The 24,040-nt window shown below is 39.9% G+C and overlaps 1 protein-coding gene across 5 annotated transcripts; it reads left to right on the top strand.

The window, feature by feature from the left end:
• The first annotated feature begins 4,582 nt into the window (after positions 1 to 4,582).
• On the top strand, positions 4,583 to 22,932 carry LOC139546910 (TRAF family member-associated NF-kappa-B activator-like). 5 transcript variants are annotated; one of them, XM_071355842.1, is made up of 9 exons: positions 4,647 to 4,775; positions 17,281 to 17,366; positions 17,920 to 18,061; positions 18,290 to 18,401; positions 18,696 to 18,802; positions 20,038 to 20,111; positions 20,193 to 20,311; positions 20,910 to 21,322; positions 22,452 to 22,932. In XM_071355842.1, exons 2-9 carry the CDS (start codon positions 17,290 to 17,292, stop codon positions 22,635 to 22,637), a joined length of 1,230 nt encoding a protein of 409 aa, XP_071211943.1. In that variant the 5' UTR covers positions 4,647 to 4,775; positions 17,281 to 17,289; the 3' UTR covers positions 22,638 to 22,932. The 5 variants fall into 5 exon arrangements, with proteins under 5 accessions (XP_071211945.1, XP_071211946.1, XP_071211943.1 ...); XM_071355841.1 differs by having other exon boundaries at positions 18,693 to 18,802; XM_071355844.1 differs by lacking the exon at positions 17,281 to 17,366 and having other exon boundaries at positions 4,583 to 4,775; positions 18,693 to 18,802.
• The last annotated feature ends 1,108 nt before the right edge of the window (positions 22,933 to 24,040 follow it).

Raw genomic sequence — 24,040 nt, 5'->3', positions numbered from 1 at the left:
ACATTTTTCAAGAGGTGGATAGTTTTTTTCTTCTGAAGAGCACATTCCTTCCCTCTGTCTGAGACCATAGAAGTAGTTTAGGGTTGGGGGTGCTTCACAGGAGAGGCATTTGAACATTTTTAATTACAATATAGAAATTCCTTCTGGAACATGTGAACTTTCATGTGCCTTAATAACAAACTTTACGAGCCTAGTTGGTTTAGCCACGGAAGAATACAGGATATTATTGGTCCACTAATACAGGACTTGTAAAGGCCCACTGCACTACTTTTGTGAAAAAATGTAAACCAAATGTATTTGAGTGTTTACCAGCATTTGTAACTTGAGTCTGATAATTATCTGTACAAAACAGTTAATCTGATAATACTTGTGGAATATAAAAATACTTGCTTGATATTTGTTTTCCATTTTCTTGAAATACATTGCAAATGCAACTTATTTCTATGTAAATCTGTCTGAGACAGTTTGGTCTGAGACAACACTGCTTAGACTCAGAGGGACACGCTGGGAGACAAAAACAAATCAAATCAAATTAAATATTTTCACATATGCCGAATACAACAGGTGTAGACTTTACCGTCAAATGCTTACTTACGAGCCCTTTCCCAACAATGCAGAGTTAAAAAGTAAGAAAATTAGCTAATTAAAATAGAAAATTGCCATATAACAATAACGAGGCTATATTCAAGGAGTACTGATACCGAGTCAATGTGTAGAGGTATGAGGTAGTTGAGGTGATTGAGTTAATATGTACATGTAGGTAAGGGTAAAAATTACTAGGTAATCGCGATAGATATTAAACAGAGTAGCAGCAGCGTATGTGGAGAGTGTGTGTGTGTGTGTGTGTGTGGCGTCAATATGCATGTGTGTGTGATTTGTGTGTGTGAACTAGACAACTCACTCTACCAATCGATGGGGATATACTCTCAAACTGATGCCCTGTTAAGGGACCAGCTAAGTGAGTGGAAACTTTTAAGTATGAATATTGACAACATTCATTATAAGCATTCTTTCACTAGTGCAAAAATCTGCATATCTCTTTTTCTTGAGGGAGAAAAATAAAGACAGCAACAACAGAGAGAGTAGGACAACGGATTCTTTGTCAATCTGGTGTGTATCTAGAGCAGGCAGTCATGGGCTCATGACACAGTGGCACAGTAGCATGCACATCACACATAAACCCTTATTACCAATCATTGGCTAAAATACAATCAAATCCACACAGCAGAAACCTTCATTACCAATCATTGGCTGGAATACAATCAAATCCACACAGCAGAAACCTTCATTACCAATCATTGGCTGGAATACAATGAATCCACACAGCAGAAACCTGAACGGTTTACAGTAATGTGTATTCATTTGTAAGACATACTGTTTGTTCATAGTGGCCAATATGTTGTTCTGATGTGTTTTACATCGATGAAGATGGAGCAAATGTGTGGAACAAATGAAGTGGAACTAATTAATTTGTAATGTGGAATATGCACTTGTGTTTTCTGAAATAAATTGGAACATAGAGTAAAATGTTGAATTCGTAAATGCTTGGTTTATTTAAGGTGTCCTGATACTTGAAAGCGGCAGCTCTAGCCTTTAGCTCGATGTGGATGTTGCCTGTGCTTCTGGTTGGGATATGTACGTACGGTCACTGTGGGGATGACGTTGTCGATGCACTTATTGATGAAGCCAATGACTGAGGTAGCATACTCCTGAATGCCATTGGATGAATCCTGGAACATATTCCAGTCTGTGCTTGCAAAACTGTTCTGTAGCGTAGCATCCGCGCCATCTGACCACTTCCATATTGAGCGAGTCACAAGTACTTCCTGCTTTGGTTTTTGCTTGTTTAAGCAGGAATCAGGAGGATAGAATTATGGTCGGTTTTGCCAAATGGGGGCGAGGGAGAGCTTTGTATGCATTTCTGTGTGTGGAGTAAAGGTGGTCTAGAGTTTTTTTCCCTCTGGTTGCACATGCTGGTAAAAATGTGGTAAAACTGATTTAAGTTTGCCTGCATTAAAGTCCCCGGCCATTAGGAGTGCCGCTTCTGGGTGAGCATTTTCTTGTTCGCTTATGTCCTGATAGAGTTGGTTGAGTGCGCTCTTAGTGCCAGCATCGGTCTGTGGTGGTAAATAGATGGCTATGAATAATATAGATGAGAACTCTCTTGGTAGATAGTGTGGTCTACAGCTTTTCATAAGGTACTCTACCTCAGGCGAGCAATACCTCAAGACTTCTTTAATATTAGACATCGCGCACCAGCTGTTACTGACAAAAAGACTCACACCCCCACCCCTCGTGTTACCAGACGTAGCTTCTCTGTTCTGCTGGTGCATTGAAATCCCCCAAGCTCTATATTGTCTGTGTCGTCGTTCGACTCGGTGAAACAGAGGATAATACAGTTCTTAATGTCCTGTTGGTAGGATAATCTTAATCATAGGTCATCCATTTTATTTTCCAATGATTGAATGGAAGTAGAATTGAACCATCTCAGTAATAGGTGCAATCAGTCCAACTACTAACAGATTGGATCAGTATAGAAAAATGTATGTTATATATACTAAACAAAAATCTAAACGCAACATGTAAAGTGTTGGTCCCATGTTTCATGAGCTGAAATAAAAGATCCCAGAAACGTACAAAAAGTTTATTTCTCTCAAATTTTGGCAACAAATTTGTTTACATCCCTGTTAGTGAGAATTTCTCCTTTGCCAAGACAATCCATCCACCTGACAGGTGTGACATATCAACGAGGTTAGAGGTTAGAGCATTGGGCCAGTAACTGAAAGGTAGCTGGATCGAATCCCCGAGCTGACAAGGTAAAACATCTGTCGTTCTGCCCCTGAATAAGGCAGTAAACCCACTGTTCCTAGGCCGTCATTGTAAATAAGAATTTGTTTTTAACTGACTTGCCTAGTTAAATAAAGGTTTTAAAAAAAAACAGCATGATCATTGCACAGGTGCACCAATAAAAGTTTTGAGGGAGCGTGCAATTGGAATGCTTGAATTATCTAAAATGTTGTTTTAGATAATTTGCCAGTATGTCGTGTTGGCGAGCGGTTTGCTGATGTCAATGTTATGAACAGAATGACGGTGGGGTTATGGTATGGGCTGTCATAAGCTACGGACAACTAACACAATTGCATTTTATCAATGGCAATTTGATGGCACAGAAATACTGTGACGATATCCTTTGGTCCATTGTGAGGCCCATTTTTGTAAGGTATCTTTGACCAACAGATGAATATCTGTATTCCCAGTCATGTGAAATCCATAGATTAGGACCTAATTAATGTATTTCAATTGACTGATTTCCTCATATGAACTGTAACTCAGTACAATCTTTGAAATTGTTGCATGTTGCGTATATATTTTAGGGAGGTATATCTTTGTGTAACATACAATTAATCAACCAATCGATGTACATGCAACAACATAGATATTAAAACAAACAATTCTGAAAATCACCTGGCAGTAGAGCACTCTAGGAAATAGATACATTGTTCTATGTAGAATCCTTCTTGCCTTCCTAAGAACCCTTCTTGCCTTCAAAAGTATTATTAAAGAATCCTTTTCTCCAAAAAATGGTTCTTAGGATATTAAAGGTTCTCGGTAGAACCCTTTGCATTACAAAGAACCTTTTTGGAACCATTTTTTCTAAGAGTGTAGCTGCCCTCTGTTGGTCACTATTGGACTTGGCACTTAAAAAAATAGATGTATTCTCACATACTGTACACCGGATAGTTGTAGTGAAATGTGTTGTTTTACAGGGTCACACAGTAATACGGTGCCCCTGGAGATAACTAGGGTTAATTGCCTTGCTCAAGGGCACATCAACAGATGTGTAATCTTTCGGTTATTGGCCCAACGCTCTAACCACTAGGCTACCTGTCGTCCCATTTTCATGTTGCACTTTATTCTGCACAAATAAACTCTTTCAATGATAAGTGTGAAACAGCAAACATCATTATGATTGCATTTTCATTATTACATGGTAATAAATGTGTGATTGCATATTGTGGGAAAATAAGAGTAGGCTTATATCTTCCAGATACAGCACAGAAAGATGTTGATATGTATCTGTGTGCTATGTTTGTGCAATGAAAGCAGCTCTTTGCTGTAGGCTACAGTACACAGTGGCATGCCCCTACTGTACATCTTTCAGAATCATTCAAATAACACTATAAAGTTTACTAAATTAATAAGGCCTAGTGCATAGACATAAGAATAGCTCAGCTAGTGATATTTCTTTTTTGCAAAGAGCATGTGTTGACATATTTTAATATAAACTATCTGTCAGAGACCAGTAAGTGTTCACCACAATTTGGGCAAAACACATTTCACACCAACACTGAGGGCTGAAATGTTGGGTTCTGATTAATTTAGCTAGCTATGCTTAACAGTGTGAGAAAACACTTATCAGCGAAGGTCACAATAAATTCAACACATTTTTCTGCCACTTAACTTTGTTTTATCGGATTACTTTTTACATGCACAACATTGAAGACGTGTAGGCAGCAAGAAGAACCCTCAATTTGCTAAACCACCTAGCACGAATTTAGTACCTCAAAGTTGATTGGTCAGAATCCAGCAAGGCGGAAGTCTAACAGGCGCGGGGGATTCCCCGAGGGAAGTTCCCAACGCGTTATAAAACATGTAAAATGTACATTTGTTCGAAATACACCATATCCTCTCCCGCAAGTCGTACATATAGGCCACTCGAAGAATAAGAAGCTGTCGCAGTATCAAAACAATAGTTTGGCAATTTTCGAATGAAGGTAAGATACTGTTATTATAGGCTACAATCAGATACCAAAGTTGAGGGCGAACGGACCTAGGCTAGATCTGATATCTAACTATCTCAACTTGCTAACTATTGACATTCAATACGACAAAACAGAACTATACCAATTTTGTATAGTCAACGTTCAATTTATGAATGTCAACGTTCTGTGTAGCCAGTTCGTGCTTGATAGAATGTTGCTAGAAATGTAGAACTATTTGGCTGCTTCAGGCTACGGTGTAATCTTCATATCATGTAGCCAGCAGATTTGACCCGCTTGTTTACAGCTGCACTAGGGTCGGACAGGTTTCCTGTTTAGATTAAGACACAGCGGAGCTGGCGCGAGATATGGCTCAGAAAATATACTTCAATCCAGGGATGAGAAATGCGTTGTACTCCGAATTGTCTAGCAGTCGTTCAATCTTCTAAATGGAACAGGTGGGATAATGGGACAATTTGGGGTACGACGCATTTCTCATCCCTGGATTGAGGTACATTTTCCAAGCCATATCTCACACTTTGGTGTTTTAATCTACGCAGGAAGACTTTCTGGGTCAGAGCTACTGGCTGCATATCGTGCTACTTGGTCTGCAACCAGTGACATACAATGACTGTTTTAAGCTTGAGTGTGTTTAAAGTAAATTACTAGATAGAGAATGGGATTAGCTGTTTAATCAAACGAAGTAACCAAACATATTACCATGCTCATTATTCATTGTAAATTCAAAGTTAGAGAATGGGATTAGCTGTTTAATCAAATGAAGTAACCAAACATATTACCATGCTCATTATTCATTGTAAATTCAAAGTAAAAAAAAAAAAAGATTCAGAACACCCAGGAAAAACAATACCCAACCGAAAAGCATTAGAGATGTCAAAGATTCACAGTTTAGGTCAGGGGTATTTAACCGGGGGTCCATACTGCAGGGGTCCGCTATAAACAAATCTACATATACAGTGCATTTGGAAATATTCAGATCCCTTGACTATTTCCCACATTGTTACGTTACAGCCATATTCTAAAATTGATTTTTTTTTTTTTTTCCTCTCTCAATCTACATACTATTATACCCCATAATGACAAAGCAAAAACAGAAACACATCACATTTACATCGGTATTCAGACCCTTTACTCTGTACTTTGAAGCACCTTTGGCAGCGATTACAGCCTCGAGTCTTCTTGGGTATGACGCTACAAGCTTTGCACACCTGTAATTGGGGAGTTTCTCTACAGACAATTCCTTGAACCTCATGGCTTGGTTTGCTCTGACATGCACTCAACTGTGGGACCTTTATTAAGACAGGTGTGTGCGTTTACAAAGCATGTCCAATCCAATCGAATTTACCACAGGTGGACTCCAATGAAGTTGTAGAAACATCTCAAGGATGATCAACGGAAACAGGATGCGCCTGAGCTCAATTTCGAGTCTCATAGCAAAGAGTCTGAATACTTAGGTAAATCAGGTATTTCTGTTTTATTTGTAATACATTTGCAAATTTTCCTAAACCTGTTTTCGCTTAGTTATTATGGGGTATTGTGTGTAGACTGCTGAGGACTTAAATTTTTTTTAAAATCCATTTTAGAATAAAGGTGTAACAACAAAATGCGCAAAAAGTCAAGGGGTCTGAATACTTTCCAAAGGCACTACATATATACATACATACAGTACCAGTCATGTTTGGACACACCTACTCATTCCAGGATTTTTCTTTATTTTTACAATTGTCTAATAATAGTGAAGACATCAAAATTATGAGATAACACATATGGAACCATGTAGTAACCAAAAAAGTGTTAAACATATCAAAATATATTTTATATTTGAGATTCTTCAAAGTAGCCACCCTTTGCCTTGATGGCAGTTTTGGACACTTTTGGCATTCTCTCAACCAGCTTTATGTGGTAGTCACATGGAATACATTTCAATTAACAGGTGTGGCTTGTTAAAGGTTAATTTGTGGATTTTCCTCTTAAAACCTCTTATGGCTGCAGGGGCAGTAATGAGTAGCTTGGATGAAAGGTGCACAAAGGTGCCCATAGTAGACTGCCTGCTCCTCAGTCCCAGTTGCTAATATATGCATATTATTATTCGTATTGGATAGAAAACACTCTGAAGTTTCTAAAACTGTTTGAATTATGTCTGTGAGTGTAACAGAACTCAGATGGCAGGCAAAAACCTGAGAAGTTCCACTTCCTGTTTGAATTTTTTCTGAGGTGGCAGATTTTCAACCAAGCTCTCATTGAAATTACAGCGAGATATTGATGTGTTTTCACTTCCTACGGCTTCCACTAGATGTCAACAGTCAATAGAACTTTGTCTGATGACTCTAATGTGAGGGGGGCCGAAGGAGACAGGAATTAGTCAGGTCTGCCACGAGCTGACCATGCATTCACTCTGTTCCTCCGCTCTTCTGAAGTCAATCTAATTCTCCGGTTGGAACGTTATTCAAGATGTATGTTAACAACATTCTAAAGATTGATTCAGTACATCGTTTGACATGTTTCTACTGACTGTTACGGAACTTTTGGACATTTCGTCACGTTATAGTGGACACGCTTTGTGACTTTGGAATTATTTACCAAAAGCGCTAACCAAAGTAGGTAATTGGACATAAATAACGGACATTATCGAATAAATCAAGCATTTATTGTGGACCTGGGATTCCTAGGACTGCATTCTGATGAAGTTCGTCAAAGGTAAGGAAACATTTATCATGTATTTTCTGGTTTCTGTTGACCCCAACATGGCGGCTAATTTGGCTATTGTTCTGAGCTCCGTCTCAGATTATTGCATGATTTGCTTTTTCCGTAAAGTTTTTTTTAAATCTGACACAGCGGTTGCATTAAGGAGAGGTATATCTATAATTCCATGTGTATAACTTGTATTATCATCTACATTTATGATGAGTATTTCTGTTGAAACGATGTGGCTATGCAAAATCACTTGATGTTTTTGGAACTAGTGAATGTAACGCGCCAATGTAAACTCAGATTTTTTGTTATAAATATGAACTTTATCAAACAAAACATGCATGTATTGTGTAACATGAAGTCCTATGAGTGTCATCTGATGAAGATAATCAAAGGTTAGTGATTAATTTTATCTATATTTCTGCTTTTTGTGAAAGCTATCTTTCGCTGGAAAAATGGCTGTGCTTATTGTGGTTTGGTGGTGACCTAACATAATCGTTTGTAGTGCTTTCGCTGAAAAGCATATTTGAAATCGGACACTTTGGTGGGATTAACAACAAGATTACCTTTAAAATGATATAAGACACATGTATGTTTAAGGAATTTTAATTATGAGATTTCTGTTGTTTGAATTTGGCGCCCTGCACTTTCACTGGCTGTTGTCATATCGATCCCGGTAGCGGGATGCAGCCATAAGAAGTTAATGCGTTTTGAGCCAATCAGTTGTGTTGTGACAAGGTAGGGGTGGTATAGAGAAGATAGCCCTATTTGGTAAATGCCAAGTCCATATTATGGCAACAGCTCAAATAAGCAAAGAGAAACAACAGTCCATTATTACTTTAAGATATGAAGGTCAGTCAATCCGGAAAATGTCAAGAACTTTGAAAGTTTCTTCAAGTGCAGTCGCATAAACCATCAAGTGCTATGATGAAACTGGCTCTCCTCAGGACCGCCACAGGAAAGGAAGACCCAGAGTTACCTCTGCTGCAGAGAATAAGTTCATTAGAGTTACCAGCCTTTAAGTAACAGACACATGTCAACATCAACTGTTGAGAGGAGACTGCGTGAATCAGGCCTTCGTGGTCGAATTGCTGCAAAGAAACTACTACCAATAAGAGGAATAGACTTGATTGGGCCAAGAAACAAGAGCAATTGACATTTGATCAGTGGAAATCTGTCCTTTGGTCTGATGTGTCCAAATTTGAGATTTTTGGTTCCAACCGTGTGTCTTTGTGAGACGCAGAGTAGGTGAATGGATGATCTCTATATGTGTGGTTCCCACTGTGAAGCATGGAGGAGGTGTGATGGTATGGGGGTGCTTTGCTGGTGACACTGTCTGTGGTTTATTTAGAATTCAAGGCACACTTAACCAGTATGGCTACCACAGCATTCTGCAGCGATATGCTTTCCCATCTTGTTTGCGTTTAGTGGGACAATCATTTGTTTTTCAACAGGACAATGACCCAACACACCTCCAGGCTGTGTAAGGGCTATTTGACCAAAAAGGAGAGTGATGGAGTGCTGCATCAGATGACCTGGCCTCCACAATCACCCGACCTCAACCAAATTGAGATGGTTTGGGATGAGTTGGACCGCAGAGTGAAGGAAAAGTGGCCAACAAGTGCTCAGCATATGTGGGAACTCCTTCAAGGCTGTTGGAAAAGCATTCCAGGTGAAGCTGGTTGAGAGAATGCCAAGCGTGTGCAAAGCTGTCGTCAAGGCAAAGGGTGGCTACTTTGAAGAATCTCAAATATATTTTGATTTGTTTAACACTTTTTCTGGTTACTACATGATTCCATATGTGTTATTTCATAGTTTTGATGTCTTCACTATTATTCTACAATGTAGAAAATAGTAAAATAAAGAAAAACCCTTGAATGAGTAGGTGTGTCCAAACGTTTGACTGGTACTGTGTGTGTGTGTATATATAGATCTACAGTGGGGCAAAAAAGTATTTAGTCAGTCACCAATTGTGCAAGTTCTCCCACTTAAAAAGATGAGAGAGGCCTGTAATTTTCATCATAGGTACACTTCAACTATGACAGACAAAATGAGGAAAAAAATCCAGAAAGTCACATTGTAGGATTTTTTATGAATTTATTTGCAAATTATGGTGGAAAATAAGTATTTGGTCACCTACAAACAAGCAAGATTTCTGGCTCTCACAGACCTGTAACTTCTTCTTTAAGAGGCTCCTCTGTCCTCCACTCATTACCTGTATTAATGGCACCTGTTTGAACTTATTATCAGTATAAAAGACACCTGTCCACAACCTCAAACAGTCACACTCCAAACTCCACAATGGCCAAGACCAAAGAGCTGTCAAAGGACACCAGAAACAGAATTGTAGACCTGCACCAGGCTGGGAAGACTGAATCTGCAATAGGTAAGCAGCTTGGTTTGAAGAAATCAACTGTGGGAGCAATTATTAGGAAATGGAAGACATACAAGACCACTGATAATCTCCCTCGATCTGGGGCTCCACGCAAGATCTCACCCCGTGGGGTCAAAATGATCACAAGAACGGTGAGCAAAAATCCCAGAACCACACGGGGGGACCTAGTGAATGACCTGCAGAGAGCTGGGACCAAAGTAACAAAGCCTACCATCAGTAACACACTACGCCGCCAGGGACTCAAATCCTGCAGTGCCAGACGTGTCCCCCTGCTTAAGCCAGTACATGTCCAGGCCCGTCTGAAGTTTGCTAGAGAGCATTTGGATGATCCAGAAGAAGATTGGGAGAATGTCAGATGAAACCAAAATATAACTTTTTTGGTAAAAACTCAACTCGTCGTGTTTGGAGGACAAAGAATGCTGAGTTGCATCCAAAGAACACCATACCTACTGTGAAGCATGGGGGTGGAAACATCATGCTTTGGGGCTGTTTTTCTGCAAAGGGACCAGGACGACTGATCCGTGTAAAGGAAAGAATGAATGGGGCCATGTATCGTGAGATTTTGAGTGAAAACCTCCTTCCATCAGCATGGCATTGAAGATGAAACGTGGCTGGGTCTTTCAGCATGACAATGATCCCAAACACACCGCCCGGGCAACGAAGGAGTGGCTTCGTAAGAAGCATTTCAAGGTCCTGGAGTGGCCTAGTCAGTCTCCAGATCTCAACCCCATAGAAAATCTTTGGAAGGAGTTGAAAGTCGGTGTTGCCCAGCAACAGCCCCAAAACATCACTGCTCTACAGGGGGTCTGCATGGAGGAATGGGCCAAAATACCAGCAACAGTGTGTGAAAACCTTGTGAAGACTTACAGAAAACGTTTGACCTCTGTCATTGCCAACAAAGGGTATATAACAAAGTATTGAGAAACTTTTGTTATTGACCAAATACTTATTTTCCACCATAATTTGCAAATAAATTCATTAAAAATCCTACAATGTGATTTTCTGGATTTTTTTTCTCATTTTGTCTGTCATAGTTGAAGTGTACCTATGATGAAAATTACAGGCCTCTCATCTTTTTAAGTGGGAGAACTTGCACAATTGGTGGCTGACTAAATACTTTTTTCCCCCACTGTATACTGAACAAAAATATAAATACAACATGTAAAGTGTGGTTCATGAGCTGAAATAAAATATCCCAGAAATGTTCCATATGCACAAAAAGGTTATTGCTCTCACATTTTGTGCACACATTTGTTTACACCCTTGTTAGTGAGCATTTCTCCTTTGCCAAAATAATCCATCTACCTGACAGGTGTGGCATATCAACAAGCTGTTTAAACAGCATGATTATTACACAGGTGCACCTTGTGCTGTGGACAATAAAAGGCCACTAAAATGTCTCAAGTTTTGAGGGAGGGTGCAATTGACATGCTAACTGCAGGAATGTCCACCAGAACTGTTGCCAGAGAATTTAATGTTCATTTTTCTACCATAAGTTGCCTCCAGTGTTGCTTTAGAGAATTTGACAGTACGTCCAACTGGCCTCACAACCGCAGACCACGTGTATGACATCGTGTGGGTGCGCGGTTTGCTGTGGTGGTGGTGGCGTTATGGTATGGGCTGGCATAATCTATGGACAACTAATACAATTGCATTTTATCGATGGCAATTTGAATGCACAAAAATGCTGTGACGAGATCCTACAGTGTAGACATTTCCTTGTTTTGAAAGAAAAGGTAATTATTTTGTCCATTTAAAATAACATCAAATTTATCAGAGGTACAGTGTAGACATTGGTAATGTTGTAAAAGACTATTCTAGCTGGAAACGGCTGATTTTTAATGGAATATGTACAGTTGAAGTCGGAAGTTTACATACACTTAAGTTGGAGTCATTAAACTAGTTTTTCAACCACTCCACACATTTCTTGTTAACAAACTATAGTTTTGGCAAGTAGGTTAGGACATCTACTTTGTGCATGACACAAGTAATTTTCCCAACAATTGTTTACAGACAGATTATTTCACTTATAATTCACTGTATCACAATTCCAGTGGCTCAGAAGTTTACATACACTAAGTTGACTGTGCCTTTAAACAGCTTGGAATAGTCCAGAAAATGATGTCATGGCTTTGGAAGCATCTGATAGGCTAATTGACATCATTTGAGTCAATTGGAGGTGTACCTGTGGATGTATTTCAAGGCCTACCTTCAAACTCAGTGCCTCTTTGCTTGACATCATGGGAAAATCAAAAGAAATCAGCCAAGACCTCAGAAAATGAAAATGAAAATGAAACCCCACCTCTTTAAGGAATACCTAGGATAGGATAAAGTAATCCTTCTAACCCCCCCCCCCCCCCCCCCTTAGAGTTAGATGCACTATTGTAAAGTGGTTGTTCCACTGGACATCATAAGGTGAATGCACCAACTTGTAAGTCGCTCTGGATAAGAGCGTCTGCTAAATGACTTAAATGTAAATGTAAAATAAATTGTAGACCTTGGTTCATCCTTGGGAGCAATTTCCAAACGCCTGAAGGTACCACGTTCATCTGTACAAACAATAGTACGCAAGTATAAAAACCATGGGACCACACAGCCGTCATACCGCTCAGGAAGGAGACGCATTCTGTCTCCTAGAGATGAACGTACTTTGGTGCGAAAAGTGCAAATCAATCCCAGAACAACAGCAAAGGACCTTGTGAAGATGCTGGAGGAAACAGGTACAAATGTATCTATAGCCACAGTAAAACGACTCCTATATCGACATAACCTGAAAGGCCGCTCAGCAAGGACAAAGCCACTGCTCCAAAACCGCCATAAAAAAGCCAGACTACGGTTTGCAACTGCACATGGGGACAAAGATCATACTTTTTGGAGAAATGTCCTCTGGTCTGATGAAACAAAAATAGAACTGTTTGGCCAAAATGACCATCGTTATGTTTGGAGGAAAAAGGGGGCGGCTTGCAAGCCGAAGAACACCATCCCAACCGCGAAGCACCGGGGTGGCAGCATCATGTTGTTGGGGTGCTTTGCTGCAGGAGGGACTGGTGCACTTCACAAAATAGATGGCATCATGAGGATAGGAAAATTATGTGGATATATTGAAGCAACATCTCAAGACATCAGTCGGGAAGCTTGGTCGCAAATGGTTCTTCCAAATGGACAATGACCCCAAGCATGCTTCCAAAGTTGTGGCAAAATGCCTTATGGACAACAAAGTCAAGGTATTGGAGTGGCCATCACAAAGCCCTGACCTCAATCCTATAGAAAATCTGTGGGCAGAAGTGAAAAAGCTTGTGCGAGCAAGGAGGCCTACAAACATGACTCAGTTACACCAGTTCTGTCAGGAGGAATGGGCCAAAATTCACCCAACTTATTGTGGGAAGATTGTGGAAGCCTACCTGAAACGTTTGACCCAAGTTAAACAATTTAAAGACAATGTTACCAAATACTAATTGAGTGTATGTAAACTTCTGACCCACTGGGAATGTGATTAAAGAAATAAAAGCAGAAATAAATCATTCTCTCTACTATTATTCTGAAATTTCACATTCTTAAAATAAAGTGGTGATCCTAACTGAACTTAGACAGTGCATTTTTACTAGGATTAAATGTCAAGAATTGTGAAAAACTGAGTTTAAATGTATTTGGCAAAGGTGTATGTAAACTTCCGACTTCAACTGTACATAGACGTACAGAGGCCTATTATCGGCAACCATCACTCCTGTGTTCCAATGACATGTTGTGTTAGCTAATCCAAGTTTATAATTTTAAAAGGCTAATTGATCATTAGAAAACCCTTTTGCAATTATGTTAGCACAGCGCAAAACTGTTGTTCTGATTAAACTCTTAAAGGAACGGTCCCTTTTTTTTTCTTCAATTTTCGCCTAAAATGAAATACTCAAATCTAACTGCATGTAGCTCAGCCCCTGAAGCAATGATATACATTTTCTTGGTACCATTTGAAAGGAAACACTTTTTAAAGTTTGTGGAAATGTGAAAGGAATGTAGGAGAATATAACGCATTAGATCTGGTAAAAGATAAGACAAAGAAAAAAACGTTTTTTGTATTTTTTTTGTACCATCTTTGAAATGCAAGAGAAAGGCCATAATGTTTTATTCCAGCCCAGATGCAATTTAGATATTGACCACTAGATGGCAGCAGTGTATGTGCAACGATTTTGTCTGATCCAATGAACCATTGCATTTCTGTTCAAAATGTTGTATCAAGACTGCCCAAATGTGCCTAAGTTGTTTATTAATAACTTTTCATGTTAAGCTGTGCACTCTCCTCAAACATTAGCATGGTATTCTTTCAGTGTAGTAGCTACTGTAAATTGGACAGTGCAGTTAGATTAACAAGAATTTAAGCTTTCTGCCAATTTCAGATATGTCTATGTCTTGGGAAATGTTCTTGTTACTTACAACCTCATGCTAATCGCATTAGCCTACGTTAGCTCAACCATCCCACAGGGGACCCACCAATCCTGAAACACCAGTCTCAACGTCAACAGGGAAGAGGCGACTCCAGGATGCTGGCCTTCTAGGCAGAGTTCCTCTGTCCAGTGTCTGTGTTTTTTCCCTTCTTAATCTTTTATTTTTACTGGCCAGTCTGAGATATGTATTTGCTTTGCAACTGCCTAGAAGGCCAGCATCCCGGAGTCGCCTCTTCACTGTTGACGATGAGACTGGTGTTTTGCGGGTACTATTTAATGAAGCTGCCAGTTGAGGACTTGTGAGGCGTCTGTTTCTCAAACTAGACACTCTAATGTACTTGTCGTCTTGCTCAGTTGTGCACCGGGGCCTTCCACTCCTCTTTCTATTCTGGTTAGAGCCAGTTTGCGCTGTTCTGTGAAGGGAGTAGTTCACAGCATTGTACGAGATCTTCAATTTCTTGGCAATTTCTCGCATTGGAATAGCCTTCATTTCTCCGAACAAGAATAGTGACAAGTTTCAGAAGTAAGTGTTTGATTCTGGCCATTTTGAGCCTGTAATCAAACCCCGAAATGCTGATGCTCCAGATACTCAACTAGTCTAAAGAAGGCCAGTCTTATTGCTTCTTTAATCAGACCAACAGTTTTCAGCTGTGCTAACATAATTGCAAAAGAGTTTTCTAATGATCAATTAGCCTTTTAAAATGATAAACTTGGATTAGCTAACACAACGTGCCATTGGAGCAGAGGAGTGATGGTTGCTGATAATTGGCCTCTGTACGCCTATGTAGATATTCCATCGAAATTCTGCCGTTTCCAGGTACAATAGTAATTTACAACATTAACAATGTCTACACTGTATTTCTGATCAATTTGATGTTATTTTAATGGACAAAAAACAAGGACATTTCTAGAGTGACTCCAAACTTTTGAACGGTAGTGTATATGATACATTTGGAAACTATTTAGACCCCTTGACTTTCCACATTTCGTTACATTACAGCCTTATTCTACAATGGGTTAAATTGTTTTTTTTCTCCCATCAATCTACACACATTATTTTTGCTAATTTATTACAAATAAAAAACATAACTTACGTAAATACGGTTTTAGACCATTTGCTTTTAGAATCGAAATTGAGCTCAGGTGCATCCTGTTTCCATTGATCATCCTTGAGATGTTTCTACAACTTCATTGGAGTCCACCTGTGGTAAATTCAATTTATTGGACATGATTTGGAAAGAGACACACCTTTTCTATATAAGGTCCCACAGTTGACAGTGCATGAGGTCGAAGGAATTGTCCTTAGAGCTCCGAGACAGGTTTGTTGAGGCACAGATCTGGGGAAGGGTAATAAAAAATGACTTCTGCATTGAAGGTTCCCAAGAAGACAGTGGCCTCTATTATTATTGAATGAAAGAAGTTTGGAACCACCAAGACTCTTCCTAGAGCTGACACCCTGGCCAAATTGTGCAATCGGGGATGAAGGGCCTTGGTTAGGGAGGTGACCAAGAACTCAATGTTCACTTTGCAGAGCTCCAGAGTTCCTCTGGGGTGATGGGAGAACCTTCTAGAAGGACAACCATCTCTGCAGCACTCCGCCAATCAGGCCTTTATGGTGGAGTGGCCAGACGGAAGCCACTCCTCGGTAAAATGCACATGACAGTCTCCACCTAAGGACTCTCAGACTATGACCAACAAGATTCTCTGGTCTGATGAAAGCAAGATTGAACTCTTTGGCCTGAATGCCAAGCGTCACGTCTGGAGGAATCCTGGCACCATCCCTACGGTGAAGCATGATGGTTGCAGCATCATGCTGTGGGGATGTTTTTAGGCGGCAGGGACTGGGAGACAAGTCAGCATCGAGGGAAAGATAAACGGAGCAAAGTACAGAGGTCCTTGATGAAAACCTGCTCCAGAACGCTTGGGACCTCAGAATGGGGCGAAGGTTCACCTTCCAACAGGACAACAACCCTAAGCACACAGCCAAGACAATGTAAGGGTGGCTTGGGGACAAGTCTCTGAATGTCCTTGAGTGGCCCAGCCAGAGCCTGGACTTGAACCCGATCTAACATCTCTGAAGAGACCTGAAAATAGCTGTGCAGCGACGCTCCCCATCCAACCTGACAGAGCTTGATAGGATCTCCAGAGAAGATTGGGAGACCCCACCCAAATACTGGTGTGCCAAGCTTGTATCATCATACCCAAGTAGACTCGAGGCTGTAATCGCTGCCAAGGTGTTTCAACAAAGTACTGAGTAAGGGGTCTGAATACATATGTAAATGTGATATTTCATTTATTTATTTATTTTTTATAAAGTTGCAACAATTTCTAAAAACCTGTTTTTGCTTTGTCATTATCGGGTATTGTGTGTAGATTGATGAGGGGGGGGGGGGGGGGGACGATTTAATCAATTTTAGAATAAGGCTGTAACGTAACAAAATGTGGGAAAAGTGAAGGGGTCTGAATAATTTCCGAATATACTTATACAGTGCATTCAGAAAGTATTCAGATTGCTTCACTTTCTCAACATTTTGTTACCTTACAGCCTTATTCTAAAATGTATTCAATTGTTTTAAAATGAATTCAATGATTTTATGAATATCGCTAGCAACAACAGTAAAAAAGAAGAGTATCTTTTTTCTAAGGATGTCAAACTTTATTTCCCAACTCCTAATATTGAGCAAATTACACTCATTGGAGCCAATTACACTCACTGGAGTATATCTGACATAGGCCTTGAAAAACTACCCTCAAATAGGCTACTGGTTCGGCAAGTGCCACTGGCTGCTGTTAAATCTATGTCCAAGTCAAGAAAGCTTTTGTCAGCACATGGCTACCCTTTGTTTAACTCTACCAATTATAATGTGTGGAAGTCAAAATAATGAAAAACTATATTCCAAATCTATTTATTTTAAAATGTTGATTACTTCTCCTTGCCATCATCATTCACCTGATGCTAAGCCCTTTTGTTTTTTAGCCCTAACGTATGTTGGGGGACCCTGGGTCGCCGGTTTGCCTGGGAGGGCTACATTGGCAAGAAAAGGTTGAAGACCCCTGGTTTAGGTCATTGGCAATTGACTTTATTGTATTAGTAGCTTAATGTATTGATCATGTCATAATGCAGTTGTATTGATAGAGATACAGTAGGTTATTTGGTATTAGTCATTAGCTATCATAATAATAGCTAACAACATTGAGGTACGTTTACCCCAAATATTGTACATTTCATTATAATTTATGAAACCTATTATTTAGTAGAGTTGTTGCAGCCATTGGTCATGTATGAACCAAAGATGTCAATAGATGTCATCAATTTATGTAAGTGATGTTCTTATCATCATGAGTACTTAAACATTTATTTATTTAGTAGATCTTTTGGATGTTTGTTTTTGCTTTCTCACCAAGAGGCTATTTCTACACAGGCCACTTATGATCATCCTGAAATGTTTACCGTACGTTTCTAAAATTAGCAAGTACAGGCGTAAAAGAGAAGTATGCACTGGCCCCAGTTTCATGATTAGCGAGGAGGACTTCGTTTTTACAGCAAATCATGTGATAATGTGCTTTAATGCAGCATTGTGCCCCTAAACATTGGTTGTGTGATATGTTGCCACAGGGCCCATGACTGCTGTGTCAGTAATGATTGTGGAGCACACGGCATGGAGAGGAATATTGGAGACCAGCTCAACAAGGCATTTGAAGCTTACCGCCAGGCCTCTATCGAGCGAGACAGCGCCAAAAGGGAACTACAGAACACGGTATTATACCTAAATCATTGCGATAGAAATCTAACTCTTCTAATTTACCTATGAGACTTCAACCCCATCCAGTGCGATGTGGCGTAGCCTTCTATACAGTGCTTTGATATAATTAAGTGCTGTAGCATGGTAATTACAGTGATTTACAATAGAGGCTACAAAAGGCTACCTACCTAGTAAGTGATGACATTCATGATTTAATATGTAATGGAAGGTTAACTTTTGCAGAATGAATATTATCAACGGCACACTCAGAAACTTCAGAAACAGATAGAAGACCAGCAGCAGTTGATTTCAAAACTAAAAGATCAGTTGATAGCAGCAACTAAGCAACCTTCAGGTAAATGACAAGCATAATTGTTTTTTTAATACTATTGTTTGCATGATGACATATTCTGACATATTCTATACCATACCGTTGAACTATAGTGAAAGAAACAGTAAAACCGTAGTCTATATTGGGCATGTGCATGCATTCTGTTATATTTTCGGTTCCCCTGGAGATAAATTGTGCTGTAAGAAATATTATTGCTGTTTCGGGACATTGTACACTTCCCATCGCAAATGACACTTCCCGTGTTGACTGTGGTTGGGCTGCTACATTATATTTTTTATCTAATTTGATTGTTAGGAGAGGTGAAAGGTGAGGCTGTTCCTAGAAAACAGGAAGACGAAACCCTGTCTCCTTCCAACCATCTCTTTGACAACCCAAGCAGCTCCTTCCGGAAGATTCATTACTTGGTAACCATGTTTAACACAATTAGTAATACAATCCACATAAGAGGATAATTAGATATTGTTTATTTATGTTTACAAATATGATGCAGACAGGCAAAATGCAAGGATGTGATAGGGTCAGAGTGCGAATTATATTGTGACATTTGGGGTGTCTACATTTTTTTATCGGGACCTCCTATGTGTGAAAAAATAAGTAAATATAGCAAAGACATGTCATTTAACGGTAAAAAGTGTAATGACGTGCCGATTTGTCGTTTGGTCTACACTCTTGTAGCCTGAATAAATTGAATCGTCTTGCTGACAGAAGGGCCTTTTTTGTAAAAAGAAAAGGGACACCTGAAAAGGGACTGAGATGCGGGAGTATCCCAGGAAGTGCAGCCACATGGGGGGGAGGTTTAAATCATGACGTGGGGGTGTTTGTTTAATTTGAAATAGTAAAAATAGCATTTTAAATAAATAGGATAATGGTTAAATGAGCATTATTTAGAGACCCCCCCCAAAAGTTTGACTTTGTTGCATTTAGGGGGCTGTATGTCTCATTCAGGGGTTCACGCTCTGGATAGGGTGCGAACATGGCATCCCCGGTTGCTGCCTCATAATTATTTTATTTTGGTTTTCTTTCAAATGAGCTCAATATCCTCATTTTTTTATTTTAAGCGAGCACACATACAGCCACACACACAAACATACGTTGTTCACCAATTGTACGTTGCTTGTAGATATTCTGTTTCAGCAGGGCCTGAGAGCAGTAGCATAGCTCATGCCAATGCACAATACAATAGCTCCACTTCCTGTGACATAGGTCATCTTTCATTTTGTTGCGTCACTCTAATAAAGGACGCAAGCTCTAATTTTTTGCCAGATAACAAATTCACTGAACCTGTTTGACTAATGTAAAAGCATTATTTTCCCCCCTTAATCAAAAATAAAACATGTGTTTTGGAATTTGTTATTTTCTAATATAATCATAACTCGTTATCATGTGTAATTTTAAAAGAATGAATACACACATACAGTCTTTCATCAACAGGTGGCGCTAGAGGATAACATCACCAAACCGCAGGGTCTGAGGCCGTAATAAGCCACCAGCTTTCTTGTTGAGAAATAATTCCCTAATCGATCACAAAGCAGCAACCATTTTAGTAGATTCATTAACAATAATCGGATCATTTTTAGTTTGAATGGTGGATGTTCTCTTGCCATGTAAGTCCTCAATGCCATGTGTGTCTGTTTTTCAGAAGGGGAACATGGAAACGGCAATGATTGTGTCACCTTCACCACACACAGCACCTGTAAACAGCAGTTTTGAGAAGTATGTGCTTTAGTCACCAGTATCTCTACTTCATTTTTGGCTGAAAAGCAGTTTTCTTACTTGTATTTCTTTGTCTCTCAGAAAATATGTTTTTGAGGCATTTCAAGCTCTTCAGGGGAAATTCCAGCAGATACAGACATTAACCCGGAAACAAAAAGATCACCTGAAAAAATTCTACAAAGGAAATTACATGGCAAATGGTAATATTAGTCCGCACAATAGTAATTTTAGATTGGAGAAATTGCTTATTATTCCAGCACTGTTGAAAGGCACCCATTGCCTGAACTCATGTCCAGCTTGACTCTAATTTAATTACAATAGAGAAAGTATGTTGACTTACAATTGCTTTGGATATGGCATAACACTGTATTAGTGATTATATATTGTAGCTTTAGCTTGATTCCTGTATACAATTAGATAGCAACACACTAAGCTGAACCGTACATTAATGCCTCATTGACCCATGGCCCACCCACCTACCTGTGTGGAAATAGAATGAGCAGATAAACATGTTTCATTATTCCACAGACACATGGTGTGGTGTAGCGCTGGTTAGTTGAATGAAAAGCAAGTTGGAATGAAATTTTAAAAAATCCTATTATACTTATTGTGTGAAATTAGAAGATTAAATTAAACAGGGAAAAGGTTCTCGGCGTTATTCATTATTACCTGATTATTCATCATTACTTGGAACTAATCGCTACTCAATAGCATAAGTTAATATCTCAATGTTGCAAGTGAATGTCGATTATGTTACATAAACAGTATGATAAAAGCCTTGTGTTTGCCATTCGACAGTGCAGCAGTTCTCCATGCCAATTCAGTGTACAGACGTGACCGCGGAGCAGGCGGAGAGGTCCTTCCCCTCAGCCTCAGCCTTAAGGCCAGGGGTCATCCTCCAGCACCCGCCCACATCCCTGGCATCCCGCGGTGCCAGCCAAGAGGACAGGGATCTAGTGGACTCCCTCACCAGACTCAGCGTCAAGTTCCCCCCCTCCACAGACAGTGAATACGAGTTCTTGAACAGCGCTCCAGAGAAACACTTTGACCTGTCTATGCCAAGGCAACGGGCAGCAGTCAGCAGTATCCCTGCCGTGATAGAGGAATCGTCTATGGAGCTGGCCATCCCATTCCTGTATCCTACATCTCCCTCTCAACCCACCTCCCCCTCCACCTCACTCTCACACGAGAGTGTGCGTGGGCCCCTGCAGGTGAGATTCGCGGGAAATGCTCTTTCCTTTATTTGCAGCAGGTAAATGTAGGAAATTCACAACACCTGATTTGTTCTGGCAAATGAATGGGAGAGAGAGAGAGAGAGCGTATAAGTAGTGAAAGACAACCTAAAACATCAATGAAAGCTGTTGCTCGCGATAAAAGGCCAATTTTTCTCTGATTACCGAGTTGAGAGCTCCAGTCAAACTTTAAACTAACATGGAAATGCCATTAATTGGTTAGATTCAGTAGATGTATACCTGCTAAAACAGAGGTGAGTTGAGATGTGATAGGCCTATGTGTACGACAATGCTTGTTGCATATTTATTACAATGTGTCTACCTTGCTATTTGTCATTGACATACAATCAGCAAATAGAGAAGTAACAAATGATCATAAAACACACCAATTGTTTTGGATGATAATGCTTTTTTTTGCCATGCAGTTTAGTAGTTGGTTATGTAAGTCCATGTTGATGTCAGAACCAAGGTAATGTATATTTTATGACTACCATTATCAGTACAACTGCACCCCCTGTGAGGTCGTGTATGCAGAATTATAGAAGCAATCTTTCTTTTTTTATCTATTGATGCAGTACATATTTTGATAATACACAGCAATTGGCCTCCCAGATTTCTTGGCTCATCTGAGTCCCATATTGCTGGATGTGTACCTCAAATTGATATTTAGCTGTCATGTATTCTTTGTTGAGTATTGCTTAACCAGGCTTTTGGTTAAAAATGGCACAGAAGAAATGCACCGTTGTTCAGACGCGTATCTGGGTTGTGATTAACACCTACACCGATGGTCGAACATTTCATTGTTTGGATTTCTCTGTTTCTAACTTAACAAACGTTGCCTCAGGCATTAACAATGCCAGGAACAAGTAACTACTAAATCCTACCGTAGCAAATGCACAGCATTACAATAGTACAAGTAGTGGGGCAGGAACTATAGATGTTGAGAAAGCGGGTTCAAGTGGGACACTGCTTTGCTTGTATTCCCCGGAGCAACATATCTTTCCTCAGTGGAGACCCAAGCACATGGCCAACTGTAAGTGGGTGAGTGTAAGCAATGCAAAGTGTATGAATAATGGAGTATAAGTGGTGTGTTTGTCCCTCCATGTAGCCTCTGTGGAGCCCTGAGCTTTGTGATGCAGTAGCAGCGGCAGCGCAGGCCGTGAGAGCGACGCCACAACAACAGATCAACAACAGCCCTGATATCTGTGCCTACTGCAACGCGGAAGTTCCCCAAGACCACATGAAGAGCCACCTTTATACTCATTGCCAGAGGGAGAGTGAAGCCAGCAATTGACACTAGCAGACAGTGGCTGCCCAATGAAACACCTCTAGGCTTAATTCATGGTTTATTCATGTCTTTGTTGCCACGCCATGAATTACACGCGCTGGGCTGGATGTCACATGACACTGGTGTTTGCAACGGGACTAGAATCCACTCTTGATCATATATTTAATTTGTAAGAGTTGAATGGTACATTTTACAGTCGTCGTCTTAAGATATTACTTTGAAATTGTACATCGCTAGACCTATGAAATTGAATTGTACAGTATGTAGGTTTAAGTATAATAAAGCAATAATTTAATCTTGATTTTTCAGTTGTATTATTTTGTTAGTCTTTATAAAACACAGGGACTTGGCATGTTGACATACAGTATGTACATGTAGGCCTACTGTACACGTCTCCCCCAAAGCAGTAAGATTTTGATACTGTATGTATTTTCAGGGAAACATTCAACTTTAATTCTCCACGTGGATCTGGAAATGCGTGTCGTGAAAATTATTGAAGTACTGAACAATATTTTTTGTAGTTATGATATATATATATATACTGAACAAAACTAATCTATGGATTTCACATGACTGGGCAGGGGCTCAGGAGGGCGTAGGCCCACCCACTAGGGAGGCAGGCCCAGCCAATCAGAATGAGTTTTTCCACACAAAAGTTTTTTTTTTACAGACAGAAATACCCCTCAGATGATCCCACAGGTGAATAAGCTGGATGTGGAGGTCGTGGGCTGGCGTGATTACACGTGGTCTGCGGTTGTGAAGCCGGTCGGACGTACTGCCAAATTCTGTAAAATGATGCTGGAGGCGGCATATGGTAGAGAAACGAACATGCAATTCTCTGGCAACAGCTCCATTGGACATTCCTGCAGTCAGCATGCCAATTGCACGCTCCCTCAACTTGAGACATCTGTGGTATTGTGTTGGGTGGGAAAATGGCACATTTTGGTGGCCTTTTATTGTCCACAGCACAAGGTACACCTGTGTAATAATCATGCTGTTTAATGAGCTTCTTGATATGCCACACCTGTCAGGTGGATGGATTATCTTGGCAAAGGAGAAATGCTCACTAACTGGGATGTAAACAAATTTGTGCTCAACATTTTAGAGAAATAAGCTTTTTGTGCGTATGGACAATTTCTGGGATCTTTTATTTCAGCTCATGAAACATGGAACCAACACTTTACATGTTGCATTTATATTTTTGTTCAGTGTATATAACACATTTTTCTATACTAATCCAATCTCTTAGTAGTTTGACTGATTGCACCCATTACTGAGATGGTTGTTCCAGTTTATATGATTGAGGTAGTCTCAGTATTCAATATTCCCTATCCTGGCAGTCATTCTGAATGCAGGTTGCGGGTGATTTAAAATGTCCACTTATTGGATATCTTAACACTGGCTGGATT

This window comes from Salvelinus alpinus, chromosome 20, assembly GCF_045679555.1.
Source record: "Salvelinus alpinus chromosome 20, SLU_Salpinus.1, whole genome shotgun sequence".
Lineage (NCBI taxonomy): Eukaryota > Metazoa > Chordata > Actinopteri > Salmoniformes > Salmonidae > Salvelinus > Salvelinus alpinus.
The sequence above is the reverse complement of the archived record's forward strand: the minus strand, read 5'-3'. Positions and strand labels throughout refer to the sequence as shown.